The 23,433-nt window shown below is 40.1% G+C and overlaps 1 protein-coding gene across 1 annotated transcript in view; it reads left to right on the top strand.

The window, feature by feature from the left end:
• Window positions 1-23,433, top strand: part of LOC131722725 (Fc receptor-like protein 2) — a 34,029-nt gene that overhangs the window by 6,089 nt on the left and 4,507 nt on the right. The window contains exons 4-7 of the mRNA XM_059015733.1: window positions 19,722-19,961; window positions 20,758-21,033; window positions 21,560-21,661; window positions 21,907-21,937. Coding sequence (XP_058871716.1) covers window positions 19,722-19,961; window positions 20,758-21,033; window positions 21,560-21,661; window positions 21,907-21,937 — 649 coding nt within the window. The remainder of the gene's footprint in view (window positions 1-19,721; window positions 19,962-20,757; window positions 21,034-21,559; window positions 21,662-21,906; window positions 21,938-23,433) is intronic.

Genomic DNA, 23,433 nt, shown 5'->3' with positions numbered 1-23,433 from the left:
TCTCACTCAACCACAGCCCCTGAAGCCCTTCACTGGACTGAATTAAATAAAATAACAGACAGATTTATACTGACTTTTTAGAAATCCATAAGGATATGTTGACTATAGAATTCTAGTCTTTTACACTAGAAATGTGTAAAGAATATATTGCCTATATATTTATTTATTGCATTTATTACATTTCTGTAGAGCTTTTCATACAAAAGTATCACAAAGCACTGTACAGTACATAGCAGAAAAAAGAACAAACCACAATGCATTTGTATAGCATGTCACACACACAACTGACACAATCAGACCATTTAAATAACAGTATACTGGTACACATAATAATAATACAAAAACAGCCATTTTAAAGTTACATTAAAACCCACTAGGATAAGAAAGCCATTTTCTAAAAGTGCGTTTTTAGTTTTGACTTGAATATATGTTTCATATTGCAACAAAATCATTCAACTGATAATTATATGCTGATATATTTAGATCTCTGGATATGAGTAGCCTACAGTACATAAGACAGCTTTACATACACAAAGCTCACAAGCTAGTGCTTGGAGGTGTGGGCTCTATTGACAAGATGAGTCAATATAAGTATCAGTGGAGGCTCCTGCCTCCTCAATTTCACATGAACAAAAGTATATATATATAGCATTATAATATAACAATGTTCAATAAAACAAAAACAAAAATATTGTCTAAAATGCAAGAAAAAATTACACTTTAACCAAAACCCTGGATTCAACATTCCTATATTACCAGCAGCACTGGGTTCTCAGAGCAGGCAAGACTCTGTTATAAACTCCTATCTCCTGTAACCACCACACAGTACAGTACTAGCAATGGCAGATCCCTGTTTTTAATTGGAGGATCAACTCAAACCCTCCCGCCCCCTGCTGAAACACTGCTGTCGGCCTACTATGAGTGAGATTTTAAGAAGTGATCAGAAAAAAAAGAAATCCATGATAAGTGTAGGAACATTTGAAAAACACTGTATATTTAAACACAGCTGTTTTATCATCTTTAGCCCTTGGTGCTTGTTGTGTGCAGACATTTTTAAAGGTAGAGCACAGTGTTCAAGCAATTGGGCTTAAAAAAATAAATACAGTATGTAAGTTTCACTTGATCTGTTGTGTGTTTTGGTGTTTATGTTTTGATGTCTAAAAAGTGCATTTCATTATAATGGCAAAAGTTCACCTTGAAACCATGGCGATGAAAACATTACTATGAAACGCTGACACATGCACATATCTTAAGTAATGCAAAATTCAGCATTATAATTGCTCAATATGACAAGTTACTTGCTGCTCACATGGAAATAAGGATCCATATTTACTAAGATGACAGAATGACCTGATTTCATGCATTTTCTTTACTGTGCTAGAAGAAATGGGCAGATTGATGAACAACAGGCTTGTAGTCGTGTCTCTTCTGACTTAGAAGTCACCAGTCTCCACTGGTACAGAACTGTATATAATTATTTTGATGGTCATTTATTTACGTTTAGTAAATTAAGTCGAGAGGATGTGCTTGATTTTTGTCTGCCCTTCTCCTGCCTTAACAACTTTATTTAGAAAATATATTTTGCAAAGTATGTTAGCAGGGTGCAATTTGATGGACGGACGGATGGACCCTGGCTCTGATCTTTCAGTTTTTATCCCCGGCAGAGAAATTAGATTTTGTACTGACAATGTCTTTCTGCTGGAAAATGTCATTTATACAGATCATTTACAAACATTTTGCATATATTATGGCAATTCTGTGTAGGTACATACAGTACAACATCACTGTGGTGAATGTTGTTTGTAGCATTATAAACGCACGTTGTTATTGCCTTTGTGACAGGGTAGCGTCACGGCCCAAGCTGTTACCGGCAGGAAGAGACCCAGAGACAGAAAGCTGCAGTTTAAGTGCTGGTGCGCACGCTTATTAACAAACACAGGAACAAAGAAAAAGACACAAGGGCCAAAACAAAAGATTAAACAAAACAATCACATGTGGCCACTCCCCAATTAGCATCAATTACCTAATGGTGGAATGGCCACACCTGTGATTGCTGGAGGGACAGATTTAACCCCATCCCTGCCAACCTTACATTCCCACACACAGAGCACAAAGAAGTGTGTGTACAGAAGTGTTTCAATCCCCTCATTTGAACAGTGGTTTCATCAGACCAGTTCTTGAGTAAAGTGTTTTTGTTTTCCAGCAGCCAGTTGGTTAATAGAAGTTTTAGCTTCTTGCATGTAAATGAAGTTGTTTGATGCTCAGTGTAAAAATAAATACTCCCCGAAATGAGATCACGTGACTATGTTTTGTCAGACAACAGAATCAGACATATTAGGAATCCGTTTGTGGTCATTTAATAAATAGGCGTAGAGGGAGGAACCTGTATGTTTACAACTTCAAAACTGTGAAGTGCCTACATTGAGCTCATCTTTTTGAGTGTCTCCAGACAGAATGCAGGCTTGTGAACTCGCTGCACTGATATGTAAGTATTATTGCTGGTGCTTTATTAAACATTCTGCTGATTATCCATCTGGTTTGGGGACAGTTAGAGTGAAAGATTCCGGATTTGTAAGACTTGATTGTAATTTAAAATCTGTATTTTGAGGTGGTGTCTTGTCGAAATGGCATGGTAAAAGCAGAGTGTGCAAGCCAGGTAAATGAAATAGAGTATTGTAAAACACACTGTATGCATGGTGAAGCAGGGAAGCACATGGTAAAGGACAGAGGAGCGAGGAACCTTTTTTCATGGTAGTTTCATGGTAAAAGTGTAGTTAAGTGTAGAAAAAGCCAGTCAATGTATGATAAATCAAATGAAAGCAGGGGCATCATTTTAGGACAATTCTGCGGGGGGGAGGAGGGGGCAATGTTGTGTCAACATTAAAAGTGTGTAAAGGCTTTAACGCTAACCGAATTGCTCTACTGCCAGCTTCCGATTTAATTAACTAAACATTTCAGGTGCAAACCGTCACTACTGCTACATTAAACAAATAGTGGTACAACATCATCTCTTTAAAATCGTTTTAGAGAAGCAGCTCAGGACATTAGACTACTCTTATTTCAGATCATTGAAAAAAAAGAAAAGAAAGTCCTGTATTGCATGGGCTTTACAAAAAGAGCCAGGGGTAAGAACGCAGTTTAACTCTTTAATTTAGAGCGTCCATCCGAATACATCTCACCAGATTTGATATATACTTACAACCTCGAGTTAAGTTTGATACATTTCACCTGCTTTCCACAAAGAATGACACTTTCAGCATGATTTTCAAAAGGGGCAAAACAAGAACGAGGTGGCAAAATGATTTTCAAAGCCTGATTAATGGAACCACATCACTTGATTTGTATTTTTAAAGTGTCAGCAAGTGAATTCACGACTCGTTTCATCTAAACCCTTTGAAAGCCAGATACTTAGTGACCCAAATCAGCTTTAGAAATCACTTTCTAACCTAGTTCTTATTTTTCCCCTTTTGAAAATCATGCTGTTTGTATCAAATATAAACCAATGAACATGAACTGCTAAATAAGCACCACAATTCTGTGAATGTCAAAAGGATAAATCTGTAGCAAAGTTTTAAATAACATGTTTACCCCGATAATCATGAATAAAATAAAATAAAAGGGGACGGCGTCTCGCTTTCATCAAGGCAAATGTGTGTCAACACCAGCCTGTAAGTCTAATGTTTTTGCCAAAGTAATACCAACATTTGCATATATACGAAAATACGTTAGAAAAATAAATTAATAGATTTTCATGAATAGCATTGCATCATTTTTTTCCATATAAATGCATATTTAAACAATGTAACATTTTAAAACAGTAATTAGCATCATTAATGAATATAAACAGGCAGTAATTGGGTCAGTTTACAATGAGATAACGTGCGTTTTGTCAGCATCGTTCTTATTCTTAAAATAAATTATAAAAAATTTGCAATGCAAGTATTTGTAAAGCACGGCACTAATTTATAACAAGTGTGCCACCTTAAATATTATTTTCTGCCAATCCAAACTGAAAACGCACAGCACAGCTCTACACATGAGGCTAAATCTAGTTTCAAATCTATGGTACCTTTTCTTTAGAGCAGGAATATTAATAGTTTCTTAAGTGGATCCATCCTTGTTGTCTCGCTGTGTTTAATTTCTTCTGTTTTCCACCTGCTGTGACAAACATGTCCGACATTTCCCTTTGACTCATGATATCAATAATGTTATATTCTTATAGAAATAATAGACTGCAGTGTAATTCTGTGTTGTCGATATAATCACTGGACAACAATGAACTATCAATTAAAAATGAATGACTGTCGCCTTGCAACCGTGGCCGACTTAGATCCGGGTTAGATTAGATAATAACGATGTTTGAAAAATGCATTTTATTCATTTGTGACGAAAACTTCGACCATCTTAATAGTTATTATATTGTGTGTCTGGGGGAGGGGGGCAGCTGCCCACCCTGCCCTATAGCAAATGACGCCCCTGAATGAAAGTATTGCACATGCATGATACAATATGGTAGAAGTATGGCCAAACATGGAAGCATGCTTAAAGATTAATACAAAAATGTGTGCAGAAGGATTGTAAGACAACTAAATAGATTTCCGCCTATAATCAAATATAGGAACATGGAAACTTGTAAATAGTGGTACAGAAAGTCCTCTCACAGTAATGTATGCTGATGCTGCTGAGGCCCTTTGAACTGGTCTGAACTGTAGCTACAGCAGCTCACTGACACTTCCTGTGAAAGTGTTAAAGCAAACTAATGCTTCACTTATTCAGGGTGTGCATTTCTTTCTTTCGTTCTTTCTTTAACATGTTTTTGGGAATGGGATGTTAAAAGAACATTAGCAGTTCTAAAGCTCTGGACAAAAGTTTTGCATCACCCAGAATTTTAGAATTGAGACATAATACAAAATTTTAAAAAAACCTGTATGAACATAATTTAGATATTTTATTTAACATCATGTAATAAAAGAAACTACAACATTAAATTGCAAAAGTTAACTGGAGACAGGTAGAGTAGTATTTCATGTTAAATTTCCAAATGTCACATTTTTCAATTTGTGTCAGTTTTTGGTTAAGAATATGTAATAATACAAAGTGGTGTGTAATTTAATATGCTAAGTTAACTTTATGAAGCAGAATCAGTTCATTCTATAGGGGGATGCAGAACTTTTGGCCAGAGCTGTAGGTGGTAAAATAAAAACTTTAAAGTTGCAATGGCTAGATCCCAGAAGGGAAAGGACCGTTTTCTACAATCAAAGTATTTTTTAAATGTCATTACCAAGTGATTGCAGGTCCCCTGTGTTATAGCTTTCTGAAAGCTGAATGTAGAATCTGACTAAATTAGTTTTATAATATTGATTGCAAACATTTACCCTCCATGAACATTTATACAGAGTAAAAGATTTTGCTTGTTTGATATTCATGGAACTGTTCTAGACTGCTGTGTATATTTTTATTTCATTTTACAAGTACACAGCAGTTTGTTTTTTTTAAATATATTATGGTTTTAGGTTAAACCGGGGTCATATTTTAAGTGACTCTGCAGCAGCAGCAGCAGTTGTTGATGCAGAGTTCACCCCCTAGTCTCTGTAACTCGCTTTGGACATCTGCTAAATGACTAATTAATATTAATAATAATAATAATAATAATAATAATAATAATAATAATAATAATAATAGCAGCTGTTTTTTATGCAATAAGAAATCAGTTAGAATTATATTGTTAAAATCATTCTGAGGTTTATAGAAGGGGGATTATAGCAGGATCATTGTGATCCTGCTATAATATACTAACTATTCCTGTACTGTATCAGTGAATCACCCACACACCCTACCACACTACTGTAGCATTCAGGACTGAGAGGATAAGGGGGACTGGTGATTCATTGTGATCATGCTATAATATACTAACCATTCCTGTAGTGTATCAGTGAATCACCCACACACCCTACCACACTACTGTAGCATTCAGGACTGAGAGGATAAGGGGGACTGGTGATTCATTGTGATCATGCTATAATATACTAAGCCATTACCTTTTATAAAAACCCGTGCAGGCATATAGAGAGGGTCCTCATAATCACACAGTAAGACTAAAGTGAAATGCAATCCAAAGCATACAAAGGAAGCTAGGATTGAATAATAAAATAAAAGCTTGTTGAAGATTGATACAACATCAAGGCAGTTATCCTGTTCACAATGTCGAGTGTGACAGAAACACTGTGAAATGAAATGTGCTGTTTTTCTTGCTAATTTATAAACTGTTGCAGCTTCTGGCAAGGTGGTAAATCGGTGCAAGGCACAGCAACTTGTGATGCGTATTTCTCATTTCTGACTGACAGACATTTTTTTCCCCTTCAATTTTTTTTATTTTGGGTATTAGCACTCAATTATTATACATATTTTTTCCTCATTGAAATGTATTTTACTGTACAGTTAATTGCATTGCATAATATTATTACACCAAGACTGAGAAAATGTACCATAAAAAAGTAGTGTCAGCTACTTTATGAATTAATTACAATAAATGTACATTTTACACAGTATTATTTACAATATATACACACAAAACCCACTCTTCATGTGCAGGGCAGGAGGGGTTAAACGGTTTCAAATACCATGGGGTTAGAGCGTGCTGTAGGATGTAGCAGCTGAGGATGTGGTCAGTGGTTGGAAAAACATGCTCAGCGTGGGAGGGAGGAAGCTCTGCAGTGTGGGTCCAGTCCTGTGGTCTGCTATCTTTTAATCTGTTGTTTTTCACAGGTCTGTGTAAATGCTTGTAAATTAAATGGACATGTTACAATTTCTGATACTCTAGAAAATGTTCTACTGTATTTATTGATCTATAACAAAATATGTAAAAAAAACAAACAAGTTAGAAAAATGCATCAGCCGTTTAAAGGGGTGATATCAAACACAAAAGAACAAGTTAGGAGAAGCAATTAGGCCAATCTTGTCAAGCATCAAGCAAATAGGCACACTTGGAAAGGTGCTGGGGCCCAAGATTCACACAATTCTTGCTTCTAACTTGGCGCCTTTTTTTGATCGCTTCGCTCCACTTGAAATGCTCTTTGTATGACTTGAAGTGACTGAGACAAACACACACACACAGACACACACTGACACACACACACTAAGACACGCTAACTGAGATATACACACATTCACACACACGCTGAGGCACACACACAAAAACTGACATACACTGAGACACACACACAATGACACATACACACACACTGAGACACACACACACACTGAGACACACACAAACACACTGAGACACACACACACACTGACACCGAGACACACATACACTGAGAAACACACACACTACAACACACACAATCTCAGTGTGTGTGTGTCTCAGTGTGTGTGTGTGTGTGTCTCAGTGTGTGTGTGTGTCTCAGTCACTTCAAGTCATACAAAGAGCATTTCAAGTGGTGCGATAAAGTGGAGCGAAGCGATCAAAAAAAGGCGCCAAGTTAGAAGCAAGAATTGTGTGAATCTTGGGCCCCGGCACCTTTCCAAGTGTGCCTATTTGCTTGATGCTTGACAAGATTGGCCTGCTTGCTTCTCCTAACTTGGGCTTTTGTGTTTGATATCACCCCTTTAAACGGCTGTTGCGTTTTTCTAACTTGTTTTTTTACATTGACAATGTTTTTGTTATAGATTATTTTTATCAACAAAGACAAACCACAAGTGTTGAAACTGCAACAAGCTAAACAATTATTATTATTATTATTATTATTATTATTTATTTTAGTACAACAGCAGTGTCCCCCACTTGGGATTAAACCCACAACCCTCAGGTCAAGAGTCCAGAGCCCTAACCACTTCTCCACACTGCTGCCCATGCTGGGCTTCAACAAATAACTAGTTTTCTGCTCAAGGGCCAGATCATTTGTGTGTGTGTGTGTGAGCATGTGTGTGTGTGTGTGTGATTGTGTGCGTGTGTGTGTGTGTGCGCGTGTGTGTCTGTCTGTGTGAGTGTGTCTGCGTGTGTGTGAGTGTGTGTGTGTGCGTGTGAGTGTGTGTGTCTGTCTGTGTGTGTGAGTGAGTGTGTGTTTGTGTGCTCGCGTGTGTGTGAGCATGCTTGCGTGTGCGTCATATATAATTTAGAGTGTGACAATGTTGCCGAATTTGTCATTCAAACTTGTTTTGTTTTAATCACTTTTGTCTGCTTGTTACTTTTTTAAACCAACACATTTAAATGACCCTTGTCTGTTACATTTTAAAAGATTGTTTTAAACGTTACAATGTAAATGTTGACTCAGTAGCTACCATTAAATGTTTCAACCTCGGTGACTTTCTTTGATGTGCTATTAATTTTAGGCAGCTTGCAATATATATATATATATATATATATATATATATATAATATATTGTGAAAGAATCACACTCACCACGGTTCGTTGCCCCTTTAAAAACACGACCCAACACAGAAATGGATTTTTGAAAGCGCGGTTGCGCTATTTTTATTGAACACAAAAACAAAATTAAACAAAACAAACACCTAGCTCTCTTTGAGCAATAACTAAACAGAACAGGAACCTAAACTAAAACAGGACAGCTAAGCTGTTTACCTGTACAAAACAAAACACACAAAAAAGGCTTCACACTACCTTTTTCTTTTAATTACAGCTGTACCCACACCAGCACAGTCAGGCTTCTGCCCTCTTCAGCAGCCGCCCAGAGCAGACTGACTGCTCTCCTTTTAAACCCTGCACCTGGCTCCAATTTTCAATAGTAGCCAGGTGCAGGTAATGATCAATCAATAAAACAATTAAACAAAACAATTAAACAATTAAACAATTAAACAAAACAAAAGTGTGCCTTCCGCACATGTTTTTTCTGCAGGGAGGTTTTAACCCCCCCCCCCCCCATGTCTTTTCAAGACACCGGCCATACAACGGCCACCTCCCTCCACCCTTAAAAGACCACCCACCCTCAAGTCCACAAATGTCAATTTTCGCCCTCTTCCACGGACGGGCTTGAGGGTGGGTTGGTCCCTCCGGCATTTCCAGGGAGGGACCCAGGACCGGCGAGGAGGGACCCAGACGGCTTGTCCAGGGTGACCATAGCGCGGACCGGTGACCGGGAGCCAGGACTGACAGGCAGAGGCGTGCGCCTGTGGACCTGCGCAGCGACCTCTGGAATTCCAGGTGGAGCGCAGCACGATGCAAGGGGAGCGGAGCAATCAGCAGGGGGAACGCTAGTGACCTCTGCCCCTTGCGTAGCGACGTCTGCCTCTTGCGCAGCGACGTCTGGGATTCCAGGGGGAGTGGAGTAAGGGACCAGGTAAGCGACTGTGCCTGGCAGTGCTGCGACCTGGGAGCAAGGTCCAGCGCAGGGAGGTCTGGGCATTCCGGCCAGGTGTCCACGATGACGGGACTGGGGACCTCCCTCGGCAACGCCGGACTCAATTGCATGGATGATGGTTCTGGGAGAGGCGGCTCCTCCCCTCTGGGCTCTGGTAACAGCAGCTCCACCCCCTCTGGCTCTTGGGACGGCTGCTCCACCCCCTCTGACTCTCGGGACGGCAGCTCCACCCCCACTGGCTCTCGGGACGGCAGCTCCACCCCCACTGGCTCTCGGGACGGCAGCTCCACCCCCACTGGCTCTCGGGACGGCAGCTCCACCCCCACTGGCTCTCGGGACGGCAGCTCCACCCCCACTGGCTCTCGGGACGGCAGCTCCACCCCCACTGGCTCTCGGGACAGCAGCTCCCACTTTTGTAGCAGCAGCTCCAGTTCCGTTGGCTCCCGCTCTTGTATTATCAACGGGGCCACGCCCAGCTCCTGTCTCTGCCTCTCCATCTTCCTTATCTGCTCCTTCTGAGCAGCAGTGTTCTTATTAAACATCTCTATTAAATCTTTAAAATCCATTTTTGGGTCTCCAGGGGCGCCCACACTCGCTGCCACCATATGTGATAAAATCACACTCACTTCGTTCGTTGCCCCTTTAAAAACACGACCCAACACAGAAATGGATTTTTGAAAGCGCGGTTGCGCTATTTTTAATGAACACAAAAACAAAATTCAACAAAACAAACACCTAGCTCTCTTTGAGCAATAACTAAACAGAACAGGAACCTAAACTAAAACAAGACAGCTAAGCTGTTTACCTGTACAAAACAAAACACACAAAAAAGGCTTCACACTACCTTTTTCTTTTAATTACAGCTGTACCCACACCAGCACAGTCGGGCTTCTGCCCTCTTCAGCAGCCGCCCAGAGCGGGCTGACTGCTCTCCTTTTAAACCCTGCACCTGGCTCCAATTTTCAATAGTAGCCAGGTGCAGGTAATGATCAATCAATAAAACAATTAAACAAAACAATTAAACAATTAAACAAAACAAAAGTGTGCCTTCCGCACATGTTTTTTCTGCAGGGAGGTTTTAACCCCCCCCCCCTGCCATCTCACAATATATATATATATACAGTGCCTTGCAAAAGTATTCAGACCCCTGACCAATTCTCTCATATTACTGAATTACAAATGGTACAATGAAATTTCGTTCTGTTTGATATTTTATTTTAAAACACTGAAACTCAAAATCAATTATTGTACTGTGACATTGGTTTTATGTTGGGAAATATTTTTAAGAAAAAATAAAAAACTGAAATATCTTGCTTGCATAAGTATTCAATCCCTGTGCTGTGGAAGCTCCCAGTTTACACTGATGAAAGAAATTGCCCTAACGAGGACACAATTACCTTACCATTGGCCTCCACCTGTGAACCATTAAAGTTGCTGTCACATTTTCTGGATAAAACCCCCACTGTTGAAGGATCATTGGTCAGGCTGTGAATCTGAAGGAAAATGAAGACCAAAGAGCATTCTACAGAAGTTAGAGATAAAGTAATACAAATGCATAGATTAGGGAAAGGGTACAAAATAATATCCAAGTGTTTGGATATCCCAGTGAGCACAGTTGGATCAATAATCAGGAAGTGGAAGCTGCATCACACCACCCAGGCACTGCCAAGAAAAGGCCGTCCCTCAAAACTCAGTGCTCAAACAAGAAGGAGACTTGTGAGAGAAGCCACAGAGAGGCCAACAATCACTTTGAAGGAGCTACAGAGTTCAGTGGCTGGGAGTGGAGTAATGGTGCACCAGTCAACCATATCAAGAGCTCTGCATAACACTGGCCTGTATGGGAGGGTGGCAGGAAAGAAGCCGTTACTCAAAAAGTACCATCTGAAAGCACGTCTGGAGTTTGCCAGAAAGCATGAGAGTGACCCAGCTGCGATGTGGGAAAAGTTTTTGTGGTCAGATGAGACCAAGATAGAGCTTTTTGGTCAAAACTTGAAGCGCTATGTGTGGCGCAAACCTAACACTGCCCATGCCTCAAGACACACCATCCCTACAGTGAAGTATGGTGGTGGCAGCATCATGCTGTGGGGATGCTTCTCATCAGCAGGGACTGGGCATCTTGTTAAAATTGAAGGAAGAATGGATGGAGCAAAATACAGGGAAATACTGCAAGAGAACCTGCTTCAGTCCTCTAAAAAACTGAAGCTTGGGAGGAAATTCACCTTTCAGCAGGACAATGATCCCAAGCACAAGGCCAAAGCAACATTGGAGTGGCTCAAGAACAAAAAGGTGAATGTCCTACAGTGGCCAGGTCAAAGTCCTGATCTCAATCCCATTGAGAATCTGTGGCACTATTTGAAAATTGCGGTCCACAAGCGTCGTCCAACCAACCTGAACAACCTGGAGCAAATCTGCCAAGAAGAATGGGCCAAAATCACTCCAACACTGTGTGCAAAGCTGTTACATACTTACCCCAAAAGACTTAAAGCTGTTATTGCAGCGAAAGGTGGCTCTACCAAATATTAATACTTATGCAAGCAAGATATTTCAGTTTTTTATTTTTAATAAAAATATTTCCCAACATAAAACCAATATCACCTGACAATAATTGATTTTGAGTTTCAGTGTTTTAAAATAAAATATCAAACAGAACGAAATTTCAATGTACCATTTGTAATTCAGTAATACGAGAGAATTGGTCAGGGGTCTGAATACTTTTGCAAGGCACTATATATATATATATATATATATATATATATATATATATAATTTACATATGAAACTTCTACTTTTTATATAGGTATATAAATGTCAATTGTTGTGGATAAACGCATCGGCCAAATCAATTAATATGACATGTAGTTTTCTAGCTTGCTATTTATTAATTTATTTATACATTTATAATATAAACATGTATTAATTTCTACATTTATTTATTTAAAAATATTTATTTCTAAATGTATTTATTCCTCTATGCATTTGTTTAAATCATTTATTTATTTCTACCAAATAAATTATTCCTTTATTTATTTTTAATTAAATGAGGAACTACAATTTATCAGAGTTCAGAGATTTAGACAAGGAAGCTACATGCCACTCTTGTGTGCAGTTCCATTCTATGGTATCTACCCTAACAAACTGGAAACTACAAATTTTCAAACAGGAAATCGAAGCTGGTCAGGCTTGGATGTAAGCTTAAAAAAAGAATGCATTTCAACAACTGTGTAGTGGTGCAGCGGGCTAAGGCTGTGTGCTCTTCAAGAACATCATATTGCGAGTTTAAACCACGGTATTCTCCCCCCCCCCCCCCCCCCTCCTCCTCCTGCGAAATGTGCTGTTTTAAAACATAAATAAATGGTTTAATATAAATGGTGTGGATATCAAACTGCTTGCACACCCTGGTATGTTTTGACATTGACCAACATGTGGCATCACATGATTGGTAGATATCCAGTTATTTAGCTTTTCTGTTTGAATAGTCGCTACACACCCTTAAAAAGTAGACGGAAGAGGAGGAAGAAGGAGGAGAATAACAGTTTTACCTTAGTTTGACTACTTATATCTCATTGTGTATAAGAGGTATGTACGTTTTTTCACATTTGAGGTAAGAAAGTTTCAGACTTTTGATACTGGTACAGATGGTAATTCTAAGTGATTTAGTTTTGCCGCTGCAACCTGGTGAAAACAGCTAAACTCTTTGAACTGTATAGAGACTCTCGGTAGTTTCAAACACGTTTTTCTAACTTGTACAAGGAATTACCGTTCCTCTCAATATAATTTGGTTACAGTTGTTTTTATGAAAATAGAGCTCATGTTTTGCTTTTAGTCATGTACCACTCGACACACACCTCTATTGCAAAATAACAGAATCATTTCACCCTGATGGATCACAATTAATAGACTAATAGATAATTGTGCTGCCAGTGTAACGGGCTGTGTTGTGTGATGCACTGCCATTGTGGATGCTGACCCCTGCTGGTGAGATGAGGTTAAAAGCTCTATAAGCACACATGCAGAGGAGCCTGGCTCTTTTGCATAGGGGTTAAGATGCTCACCTGCGCTGTGTGTGGTCAGCAGTGTGTGCCCAGCCTTCTTCCTGTTACACTTATCACACCCATTATTGAATTGAATTCACAACTCAAGTCTGCTTTCATCTCTTCACTATGAACACTGGAATCAGTATGAATACTGAACTACAGCTACAGATCAGTCAGTTTCCTAAACCCCGTGCGTGTGTCCAAGTTAATGAAGGATTATTATGATGTGACATTGTCTTGCTTTGTTTTTACTCTTCCCTCACCTTTACAATCATTCACAGGGTTCTTATTGAAATGACTCAAATCTTGTGTTTATTATTTGGTAAGTCTGTGTTAAGGTGCTTTGACTATGAGTTCAGGAGCTGCCTGTCATATACATATTTAATATAGGCTAGATTAGAGTGTCTTTATATTATTATATACACCAGCAGCAAGTAGTGCACAGCAGTGTGTTACTAACAAAACAAGAGAAGGAAACCTGATCAAAAGTGTCCGATCACTAGATGGCGCTGTCTCTTACTTCTCCCTGTGTTAGCACATGTTACATGTATGTATGGCAGCACCTATAACTGATGAGCACGGTATAACAATGGTAAAAGCATTGGAAACAGCAACATGACTGTGGTGCTTTTATAAGGGTCTAGTCCCTGACTGTCTCTCTTGTGTTTTTCAGTGCTGACTGTAGTGAGCTGCTCCAGACAGTATAAAGGTAAGAGAACAGTTTACAATGTGAACACAGTTTAAAAAAAGGGATTTACAATTCATGGGGGAAAAGCATGAAGCTAGTTTGAGAAATGACACTTTTCATGTTAGGTGTGTGTGCTGAAAATAGGCTGTGGCAATGCAGTCACAAAGTGAAGAGTAAAGATTCTCATCCTGTTTCCTGATCATCTGTAAAATAAAACACATTTCTGAAATCAGCTTTCCTTTTCTTCTGTCCACTATAACTTAGTTAAAAAAAAGCCATACTGTCCTCCACCTAGAGGCTATGTGTGGTATTGCTGGAAAGCTTTTGAATGAGGATATTACTTTGGCTGACTGCTGACCAGACAGAATATCTGGATGACTTTAAGAACAATAATCCTCCCACTTATCTTAAACATGTGACCTGATTCATAAAAAATAAAAATAAAAAACAGTTTAACAGGACTAATCCTGCTACAGTAACTTGGACTAATTGCTGCTCGATTGGAAATTTAAACACAGACCACTTTCTATTTTCAAGGTCATAATCATACTGAGAGAGATTCCTCATTAATGCCTTTCACTCAAAACACACAAGTAGAGTCTGCAATGGGTCACACTGCTGCTATTCCTACTGTATCACAAGTAGAGCCTGCAATGGGTCACACTGCTGCTGTTCCTACTGTATCACAAGTAGAGCCTGCAATGGATCACACTGCTGCTATTCCTACTGTATCACAAGTAGAGCCTGCAATGGGTGATCCTGCAGACTCCTCAATCCTGACACGTCTCTCAGCCCTGCTGATCTGAACTCTTTCTGTCTTTTCAGATCAATGGGTGTTCCTGCAGACTCCCCCTCTGCCTGTGTTTGAGGGAGACACTCTGACTCTGAGGTGTCATGTACGCTATAATTCTCATATTACCAAGGTTGTCTTTTATAAAGATAATAAAGAGTTACAGTCCCAGGCTGACACAGAGCTGAGTGTGGCTCGTGTTTCAAAGAGTGACGAGGGGTCCTACAAGTGCAGAGCATGGAGGAGGATGAGAGGCTCCTCTTACTCTAGTGACTCTGCAGAGGTGCGGGTGTCAGTGAGAGGTAGGTTCATTCTAACAGAGAGAGTCCTCACCCCCTTCTCTGTCTGTAATGTCTCACAGATACATTCACACTGGAGTCTATTCCAGCTGTGTTAATGTGACTCTGCAGAGGTGCGGGTGTCAGTGAGAGGTAGGTTCATTCTAACAGAGAGAGTCCTCACCCCCTTCTCTGTCTGTAATGTCTCACAGATACATTCACACTGGAGTCTATTCCAGCTGTGTTAATGTGACTCTGCAGAGGTGCGGGTGTCAGTGAGAGGTAGGTTCATTCTAACAGAGAGAGTCCTCACCCCCTTCTCTGTCTGTAATGTCTCACAGATACATTCACACTGGAGTCTATTCCAGCTGTGTTAATGTTCTCAACTCAATTCAGGTGCTGAAGTAACGGGTCCTAGCAAAGTTTTCTGATATGAAAGCTTTTCCTGGTCTGAGTAACTCTCATACTCTGAGTAGTGTAGAAGCTGTAATAAAGCAGAAAGAGGCCACACCAAAGTGCTTATTAAACTTTGCAAGTCCTAACTACTCAACTGGACGGCTAAGCGGTTTATCAGCAACAAAACACCTGTACTTTACAAACATTAAACACAGTGCCTTCTCTTCAGGTTCCCACACAGGTCTCTCTCCCCAGGCCTTAGCCTTCACACAGACAAGAGACCCACCATTTCACCTGCTTATATACACCTGCCTTACCTGCAGACAGGTGTCCCTAATTACATTAATAAAACAGTGAACCCCTTGAACCCGCCTTCCCCAGTGTGCAGGGCCTCTGCCTGTCACAGTTGTCATGAGTTATGATTGAACCCCTTGAACCCACCTTCCCCAGTGTGCAGGGCCTCTGCCTGTCACAGTTGTCATGAGTTATGATTGAACCCCTTGAACCCACCTTCCCCAGTGTGCAGGGCCTCTGCCTGTCACAGTTGTCATGAGTTATGATTGAACCCCTTGAACCCACCTTCCCCAGTGTGCAGGGCCTCTGCCTGTCATAGTTGTCATGAGTTATGATTGAACCCCTTGAACCCACCTTCCCCAGTGTGCAGGGCCTCTGCCTGTCACAGTTGTCATGAGTTATGATTGAACCCCTTGAACCCACCTTCCCCAGTGTGCAGGGCCTCTGCCTGTCACAGTTGTCATGAGTTATGATTGAACCCCTTGAACCCGCCTTCCCCAGTGTGCAGGGCCTCTGCCTGTCACAGTTGTCATGAGTTATGATTGAACCCCTTGAACCCGCCTTCCCGAGTGTGCAGGGCCTCTGCCTGTCACAGTTGTCATGAGTTATGATTGAACCCCTTGAACCCGCCTTCCCGAGTGTGCAGGGCCTCTGCCTGTCACAGTTGTCATGAGTTATGCTCAAGCCCTATTTTCTCCAAATGGGTGTCTGTCTGTCTGTATTAAAATGGCAAATTTGTTTTATTTATGTTTCTTTCTGTGGCACAGGGTCCAAATACATACAGCAGAAATCCATTTATAAAGTGTAATTTAACACTGAGATGCATGTCATGCTGTTTATAAAGTGTAATTTAACACTGAGATGGATGTTATTCTGTTTATAAAGTGTAATTTAACACTGAGATGCATGTTATTCTGTTTATAAAGTGTAATTTAACACTGAGATGCATGTTATTCTGTTTATAAAGTGTAATTTAACACTGAGATGGATGTTATTCTGTTTATAAAGTGTAATTTAACACTGAGATGGATGTTATTCTGTTTATAAAGTGTAATTTAACACTGAGATGGATGTTATTCTGTTTATAAAGTGTAATTTAACACTGAGATGGATGTTATTCTGTTTATAAAGTGTAATTTAACACTGAGATGGATGTTATTCTGTTTATAAAGTGTAATTTAACACTGAGATGCATGTTATTCTGTTTATAAAATGTAATTTAACACTGAGATGCATGTTATTCTGTTTATAAAGTGTAATTTAACACTGAGATGGATGTTATTCTGTTTATAAAGTGTAATTTAACACTGAGATGGATGTTATTCTGTTTATAAAGTGTAATTTAACACTGAGATGCATGTCATTCTGTTTATAAAGTGTAATTTAACACTGAGATGGATGTTATTCTGTTTATAAAATGTAATTTAACACTGAGATGCATGTTATTCTGTTTATAAAGTGTAATTTAACACTGAGATGGATGTTATTCTGTTTATAAAGTGTAATTTAACACTGAGATGGATGTTATTCTGTTTATAAAGTGTAATTTAACACTGAGATGGATGTTATTCTGTTTATAAAGTGTAATTTAACACTGAGATGGATGTTATTCTGTTTATAAAGTGTAATTTAACACTGAGATGGATGTTATTCTGTTTATAAAATGTAATTTAACTCTGAGATGCATGTTATTCTGTTTATAAAGTGTAATTTAACACTGAGATGGATGTTATTCTGTTTATAAAGTGTAATTTAACACTGAGATGGATGTTATTCTGTTTATAAAGTGTAATTTAACACTGAGATGCATGTTATTCTGTTTATAAAGTGTAATTTAACACTGAGATGCATGTTATTCTGTTTATAAAGTGTAATTTAACACTGAGATGGATGTTATTCTGTTTATAAAGTGTAATTTAACACTGAGATGCATGTTATTCTGTTTATAAAGTGTAATTTAACACTGAGATGCATGTTATTCTGTTTATAAAGTGTAATTTAACACTGAGATGGATGTTATTCTGTTTATAAAGTGTAATTTAACACTGAGATGGATGTTATTCTGTTTATAAAGTGTAATTTAACACTGAGATGCATGTTATTCTGTTTATAAAGTGTAATTTAACACTGAGATGCATGTTATTCTGTTTATAAAGTGTAATTTAACACTGAGATGGATGTTATTCTGTTTATAAAGTGTAATTTAACACTGAGATGGATGTTATTCTGTTCATGTATAGAGCTCACATGACATTACACAAGTTTCCAATGCTGTTGTAAATGATTATTATACAGCTAGAGTTTGTACAACAAAAGATTTCTTCACTTCCTTAAGTTTTTAGAAAACTGTAAATAACGTTTTTAAGTTAATCTGCTTTAAGAATAAGAAGGCAGTCGTGCTGCAGTCACTTGTCTCTGCTAATAAATAGAGACGTTGAAACTTGGATTCTGTGTCGCTGACAGTTTCCTCCAAATCCATTGTCAAAATACAGTAATCAGTTCACACTAAATTAAAATAAACTGATTGTATTACATGTAGAAGAGCTGTGAATAATGCAATACAAGCTGTATTACTCTAGCTTGTATAAAACAGCATTATAATAAATTCATACTAAAGTCTGATATTTAAATATACATGAAAATGATGCTTCACTGACAGTGAAGATAATAACCTGAATACAAGCCATGCTGCTAAGCCTGTGTGTCTTTATCTTTTCTTCTGCTCTTTGCTTTCTCTATGTTCTATTCACGTGTCTGTTCAGTTGTATTACATGCATGTTTTAGCTGTGAGAATCTGCCTGTGTACAAAGCTCCTTGTGTTTGCACCAGTTATGTAGGACTGGGGTACAAGGCCGCACTGGGGTACCGCGTGGGGTCTCATATCTGAATAACCACTAATCCAATTATCATTAAACTTGCTATTGACACAATCTAGCATTGCTGTAGAGATTATCACATTGTGGGAATATAGATAGATTCTTACCATACTGATTTCCTTGTGGAACAATACATGATAAAAACAGGAGAGTGAGAGGAGTGCTGAGTGCTGTCTGATCCTCTCTCATCTTCTGTCTCTACAGAACGACCCCAGGCTGTTCTGACCCAGGAGCCTGCATGGACACAGATATACGAATCAGAGAGAGTCACACTGAGATGTCAGGTTCAGGGGGGTTACACTGACTGGAGATTCACATGGTACAAAGCTGGGAGGAATGGTCCAGTAACCCAGGATTACTACAGCAGTATAGATGGTGACAGATATACAATTAGCTCTGCTACTAGAGACCACAGTGGGGAATATACCTGTAAAGGTGAAAGGAGAGGTAACCCATCGTACTCTAAAACAAGCGATGCTCTTACACTGAGAGTATCAGGTAAGTCATTTCAAACACTCTGAATTCTAACATTCTGATCCTCTCCTCTATTGTAGACTCCAGACGGGGCTCTCTGTCTCCCGACTGCCTTCGTACCTGTGAGCTGTCTGCCCTGCCCCCTCTCTTTCTCCCTGCATTTGTAACACAAACACACTGAGAGAGTTCCTCTATTTACTCTGCTCCTCCACCCTTCTTTCCTTCTCATCGGTGTCAGTGCTGTCTGCCCCTCCATTCCATTTCTGTCACCTTCACACACTGAGAGGATTCCTCAATCTACACTGAACTGTTCCTGCCTTCTCATCAGTGACACTGAGTGCTCCCTCTCTGTCTGCCTCTATCCTTTCACAAGCACACGCTGGGAAGGTATTCATGTCCCTCTGGGATACACATGCACATGTAAAGTAACTACATCCTAACAAGTGGTTTTAAAAGCACATGTACAGAGTCCAGTGGGTAAAGCACCTAATGCTGTTGTCTCCTCTATTTCAGCGGACACTCCGGAGCCTGTCCTGACCCGGGAGCCTGCAGGAGAGATATTTTAAGGAGACACGGTCACCCTGAGCTGTGTGGTTGAGGGGGGCTCTGGAGGCTGGAGATATCTCTGGTACAAAGACAGGCAGGGAGCTCCAGTGAACCAAACTTACAGCAGCAGTGGAACTGGAGCTGGATACACAATCAGTGCTGCTGCTCTGTCCCACAGTGGAGAGTACTGGTGTCGAGCTGGACGGGGCAGGAACACGTCTTACTCACAATACAGCCATCCCATCTGGGTAAATGTAACTGGTGAGTAATACAGAATCTCCTTCCTTTTTACTAAAGCTTTGCCCTCAGCAGTAGGGGGTGCTGTTTGGTTCTGCTAGAGGTGATTGGGAGCCTCAATCCTCCAGCATTCCTCTAATTCTCAATTTCTAATTCTATTCCTCTCTATGCCTCTCTGTCTATTAAGGTTGAAGTTTCTCACCTACTCTACCACGCAATAGCTAAAATATAGAACACTATGACAAAGCATATCTAGTTACAGTAAATGTCCATTTTAAAAATAATAATCTCATTGCTCATTTTTCAATACCAAGAAAAAAAAAATTTATTGAATTATGAGAGTGGGACTTAAACTCATGACTAAGACTGTTGTAAGTGAAACTCGACTCATTATGCTTCATAGCCTCTATACTCCAGCACTGCCTCTGTCTCTCTAAGGAGCCTCTATACTCCAGCACTGCCTCTGTCTCTCTAAGGAGCCTCTGTACTCCAGCACTGCCTCTGTCTCTCTAAGGAGCCTCTATACTCCAGCACCGCCTCTGTCTCTCTAAGGAGCCTCTATACTCCAGCACTGCCTCTGTCTCTCTAAGGAGCCTCTGTACTCCAGCACTGCCTCTGTCTCTCTAAGGAGCCTCTATACTCCAGCGCTGCCTCTGTCTCTCTAAGGAGCCTCTATACTCCAGCACTGCCTCTGTCTCTCTAAGGAGCAGGGGGCTCTGGGGAATCCCACTCTATGGAAGACGCTGGTTCTGATTGATTTGAATATCTTGGTCAGACAGCTTCACAATCACTAACCTGTCTTCATGTCATCTTTTCGTAGCTCTGTTCTCCAGGGTGACTCTGACAGCATCTCCAGGAGCCACAGTGAAGGAGGGAGAGGCTCTTAACCTGACCTGTGAGGCAGCAGTGAACAAAACCCCCCGCCCTCAACTCCACTACACCATTGTGAGAGACGGGGAGCCTGTGACTAACAGCACTGACTCTGCACTGTACAGCATAGCCAGCACTGAGAAGAGCCACACTGGGAGCTACACGTGTGCTGTGGAGTCACAGGGAGTGAAGAAGAGCAGCCAGGAGCTACACATTGAAGTGGAAAGTAAGAACACAATCTATATACAGGGATAGCACTGACAGAGAGCATAGAACTGCACTGCCATTAATTACCAGCTGTCACAATATATAAAATAGTGAACTGTGAGTGTTTCTGATCTGTTATTCTATTCAGTGTTGTAGTGTGTGTGTGCAGGGGCTGCCTGGTTAATATTAAACTTACAAGAAACTAAAGCATTGATTTGATCAACCTGCTGCCTGTCTGGATAAGATACAGTTGGATTTTAGGAGCTGTGGAATCACCCTGCATTGCATCAGCCATGGCATTCTTTGGTTCTGTAACATTCTATTAAACCCAGCTGTGTCTTATTGTGAATGGGTGAGGTTTATCAAACCAACCCCAGTCCTCAGAGTGGCAGAGTGGCTGCTTCTTCATTGCAGCTCTTGAAGCAGCATGATCAGGAGTAACTCATGTACATAACAGTTCCAGTCCCATTGTGCTGAATCAGCCCTGTCAGTCAAGGTGTATGGAGCTCACTAGCACACACTGATCCTGTACCTTCCTCCCCCAGCGTCCTGGCACAGCGCTGCTGCTGCTGCTGGCTTCAGTGTCGGCTTCTTTGTGATTCTTCTCATTGTGTTCACTCTGCTTCTCCTCTATCACAAGATCAGAGGTGAGACTCCAGTGTTTTATTACATGTTTCACTTGTCCTGTCACAGCACATATTCTGGCTTCTTCCTTCATCCTTTAGTGAAAAATAACTACCATCATATTTTGAGAAGCCTGTTTTTAAAGATAATGCATTTTAAAAATAAACATTTTCTAATTGTATATGCACAGCTAATAATCCCATGATATTTAGCATGTCTGTACACTTACAGTACATAAACAAGCTGAAACAGTGTTATTCATTTGCAGGTTTCCCGTGTATCACCGGTGGTAAGAGGAGGTAAGTCAGCACAAGTATGTGTACAGACAGGGTCCTCGTCCACTACAGCACTGACAAGCATTTCTCATGACTCGAGGGTTCAATCCCAGCTTCTCTTCCACCTTCACAAACACTTCTTTATTCTGGTAATGGGGTCCATGACTAGCAGTAGTGTCCATCAACCCCTCAGCACAACACAGACTGGACAGGAAATGACACCTCTGGGTAGAACACAAACACAAGAGAATCAATTGCAGAAGCATCCATTCTAAGACACAGTGAAGGTTAAAAGTAAATGGGTGGTATTGGTAGCCATAGAGACAGTTGTAGCACCTGCCCCCCGAGACCCAGCGGGGCAAGCGCCACGGAATACACAACAAGTACAGCCTGACTACGCCACCGAGGGAATTCCACCCTCACAATCAAAACAAACGCGAGTTTAAAACACGTCTCTTAAGTAGGTTCTTTTATAGGGTGTGGAACTGGGATATAAATCAGAAGGAGCACACAAACTACAACGATTAAAAATTATTCCAGGTTTTATTTGGAGAAGACACTGACTCGGACCATAGATATGCACATTAACAAACAATTACTACCATCAACAGTATATAACCGTGCAGAACTGACGCAAGTGTTAAAAAAAACAAACACATATAGCAGCAACAAAATTAACTGTGCAGAACAAAAATGCTAATAAATACTAATAAATAAATCAAATACACCAAACACATCTTTTAATCACGCATATACAAACCAATAAAAACAAACATGCAAAGTGCAACACATTGCTATTATAATGAACTATTCCATTTGTTTAAACACACAAAACAAATAGGTTATCGTTGACAATGCAGATCATTCATCAAAGAATGATATTGCGAACTGGAGTTTAATCATTACAGGTAATTAATTAAAACAGTCATAAAACAATACAGTACATAAAAAACAAATAAAACAACCAGGGGGATATCTGAACGAACGGAAGCTTAAAACACAAACTACTCTGGGGAATGGCAGCCTGTCAGGACACGATCAAGCGTGTGGTGGTCCAAGAGTGGCCGGCCACATAATGTAAACAAACTTGCTGCTTTGAAACAATAAGTTCTAAACTAGTCATTCCCTTTAAGGATTTCACAACAACCAACGAAGGTTGTAGCTGACTAGAAGATCATAATCAAATTGGCTTACTCACGTCTCATACTTCAATGTTACTGCCGCTACTCGGACACCACACACATAATCATTGTAAACACACCGCCATAGCACAGGCTGCCGACCAGCCATACCACCGCCGTCACGAGAGCCTCCCGTTCCCTTACATCCTGCTTCCTATTCCGCTCCCCCTTGTCTTTAAAACCAGTCTTTTACATGATCCAGGAAAGGGGAATCATCCTCTGATTGGCGCAGGGAAAGAAACGAAAGATAAGGGGGCGTTCTAAAAATGAAAGTAGCCTAATTAAAACAATAAAACAAAACACAAAGTAGCAACTTGCTACACAGTATTATGGGAATGA

This window comes from Acipenser ruthenus, chromosome 51 (genome assembly GCF_902713425.1).
Source record: "Acipenser ruthenus chromosome 51, fAciRut3.2 maternal haplotype, whole genome shotgun sequence".
In the NCBI taxonomy this organism is placed as follows: domain Eukaryota; kingdom Metazoa; phylum Chordata; class Actinopteri; order Acipenseriformes; family Acipenseridae; genus Acipenser; species Acipenser ruthenus.
Note: the sequence above shows the minus strand (reverse complement) of the source record. Positions and strands in the feature narration are given on the sequence as shown.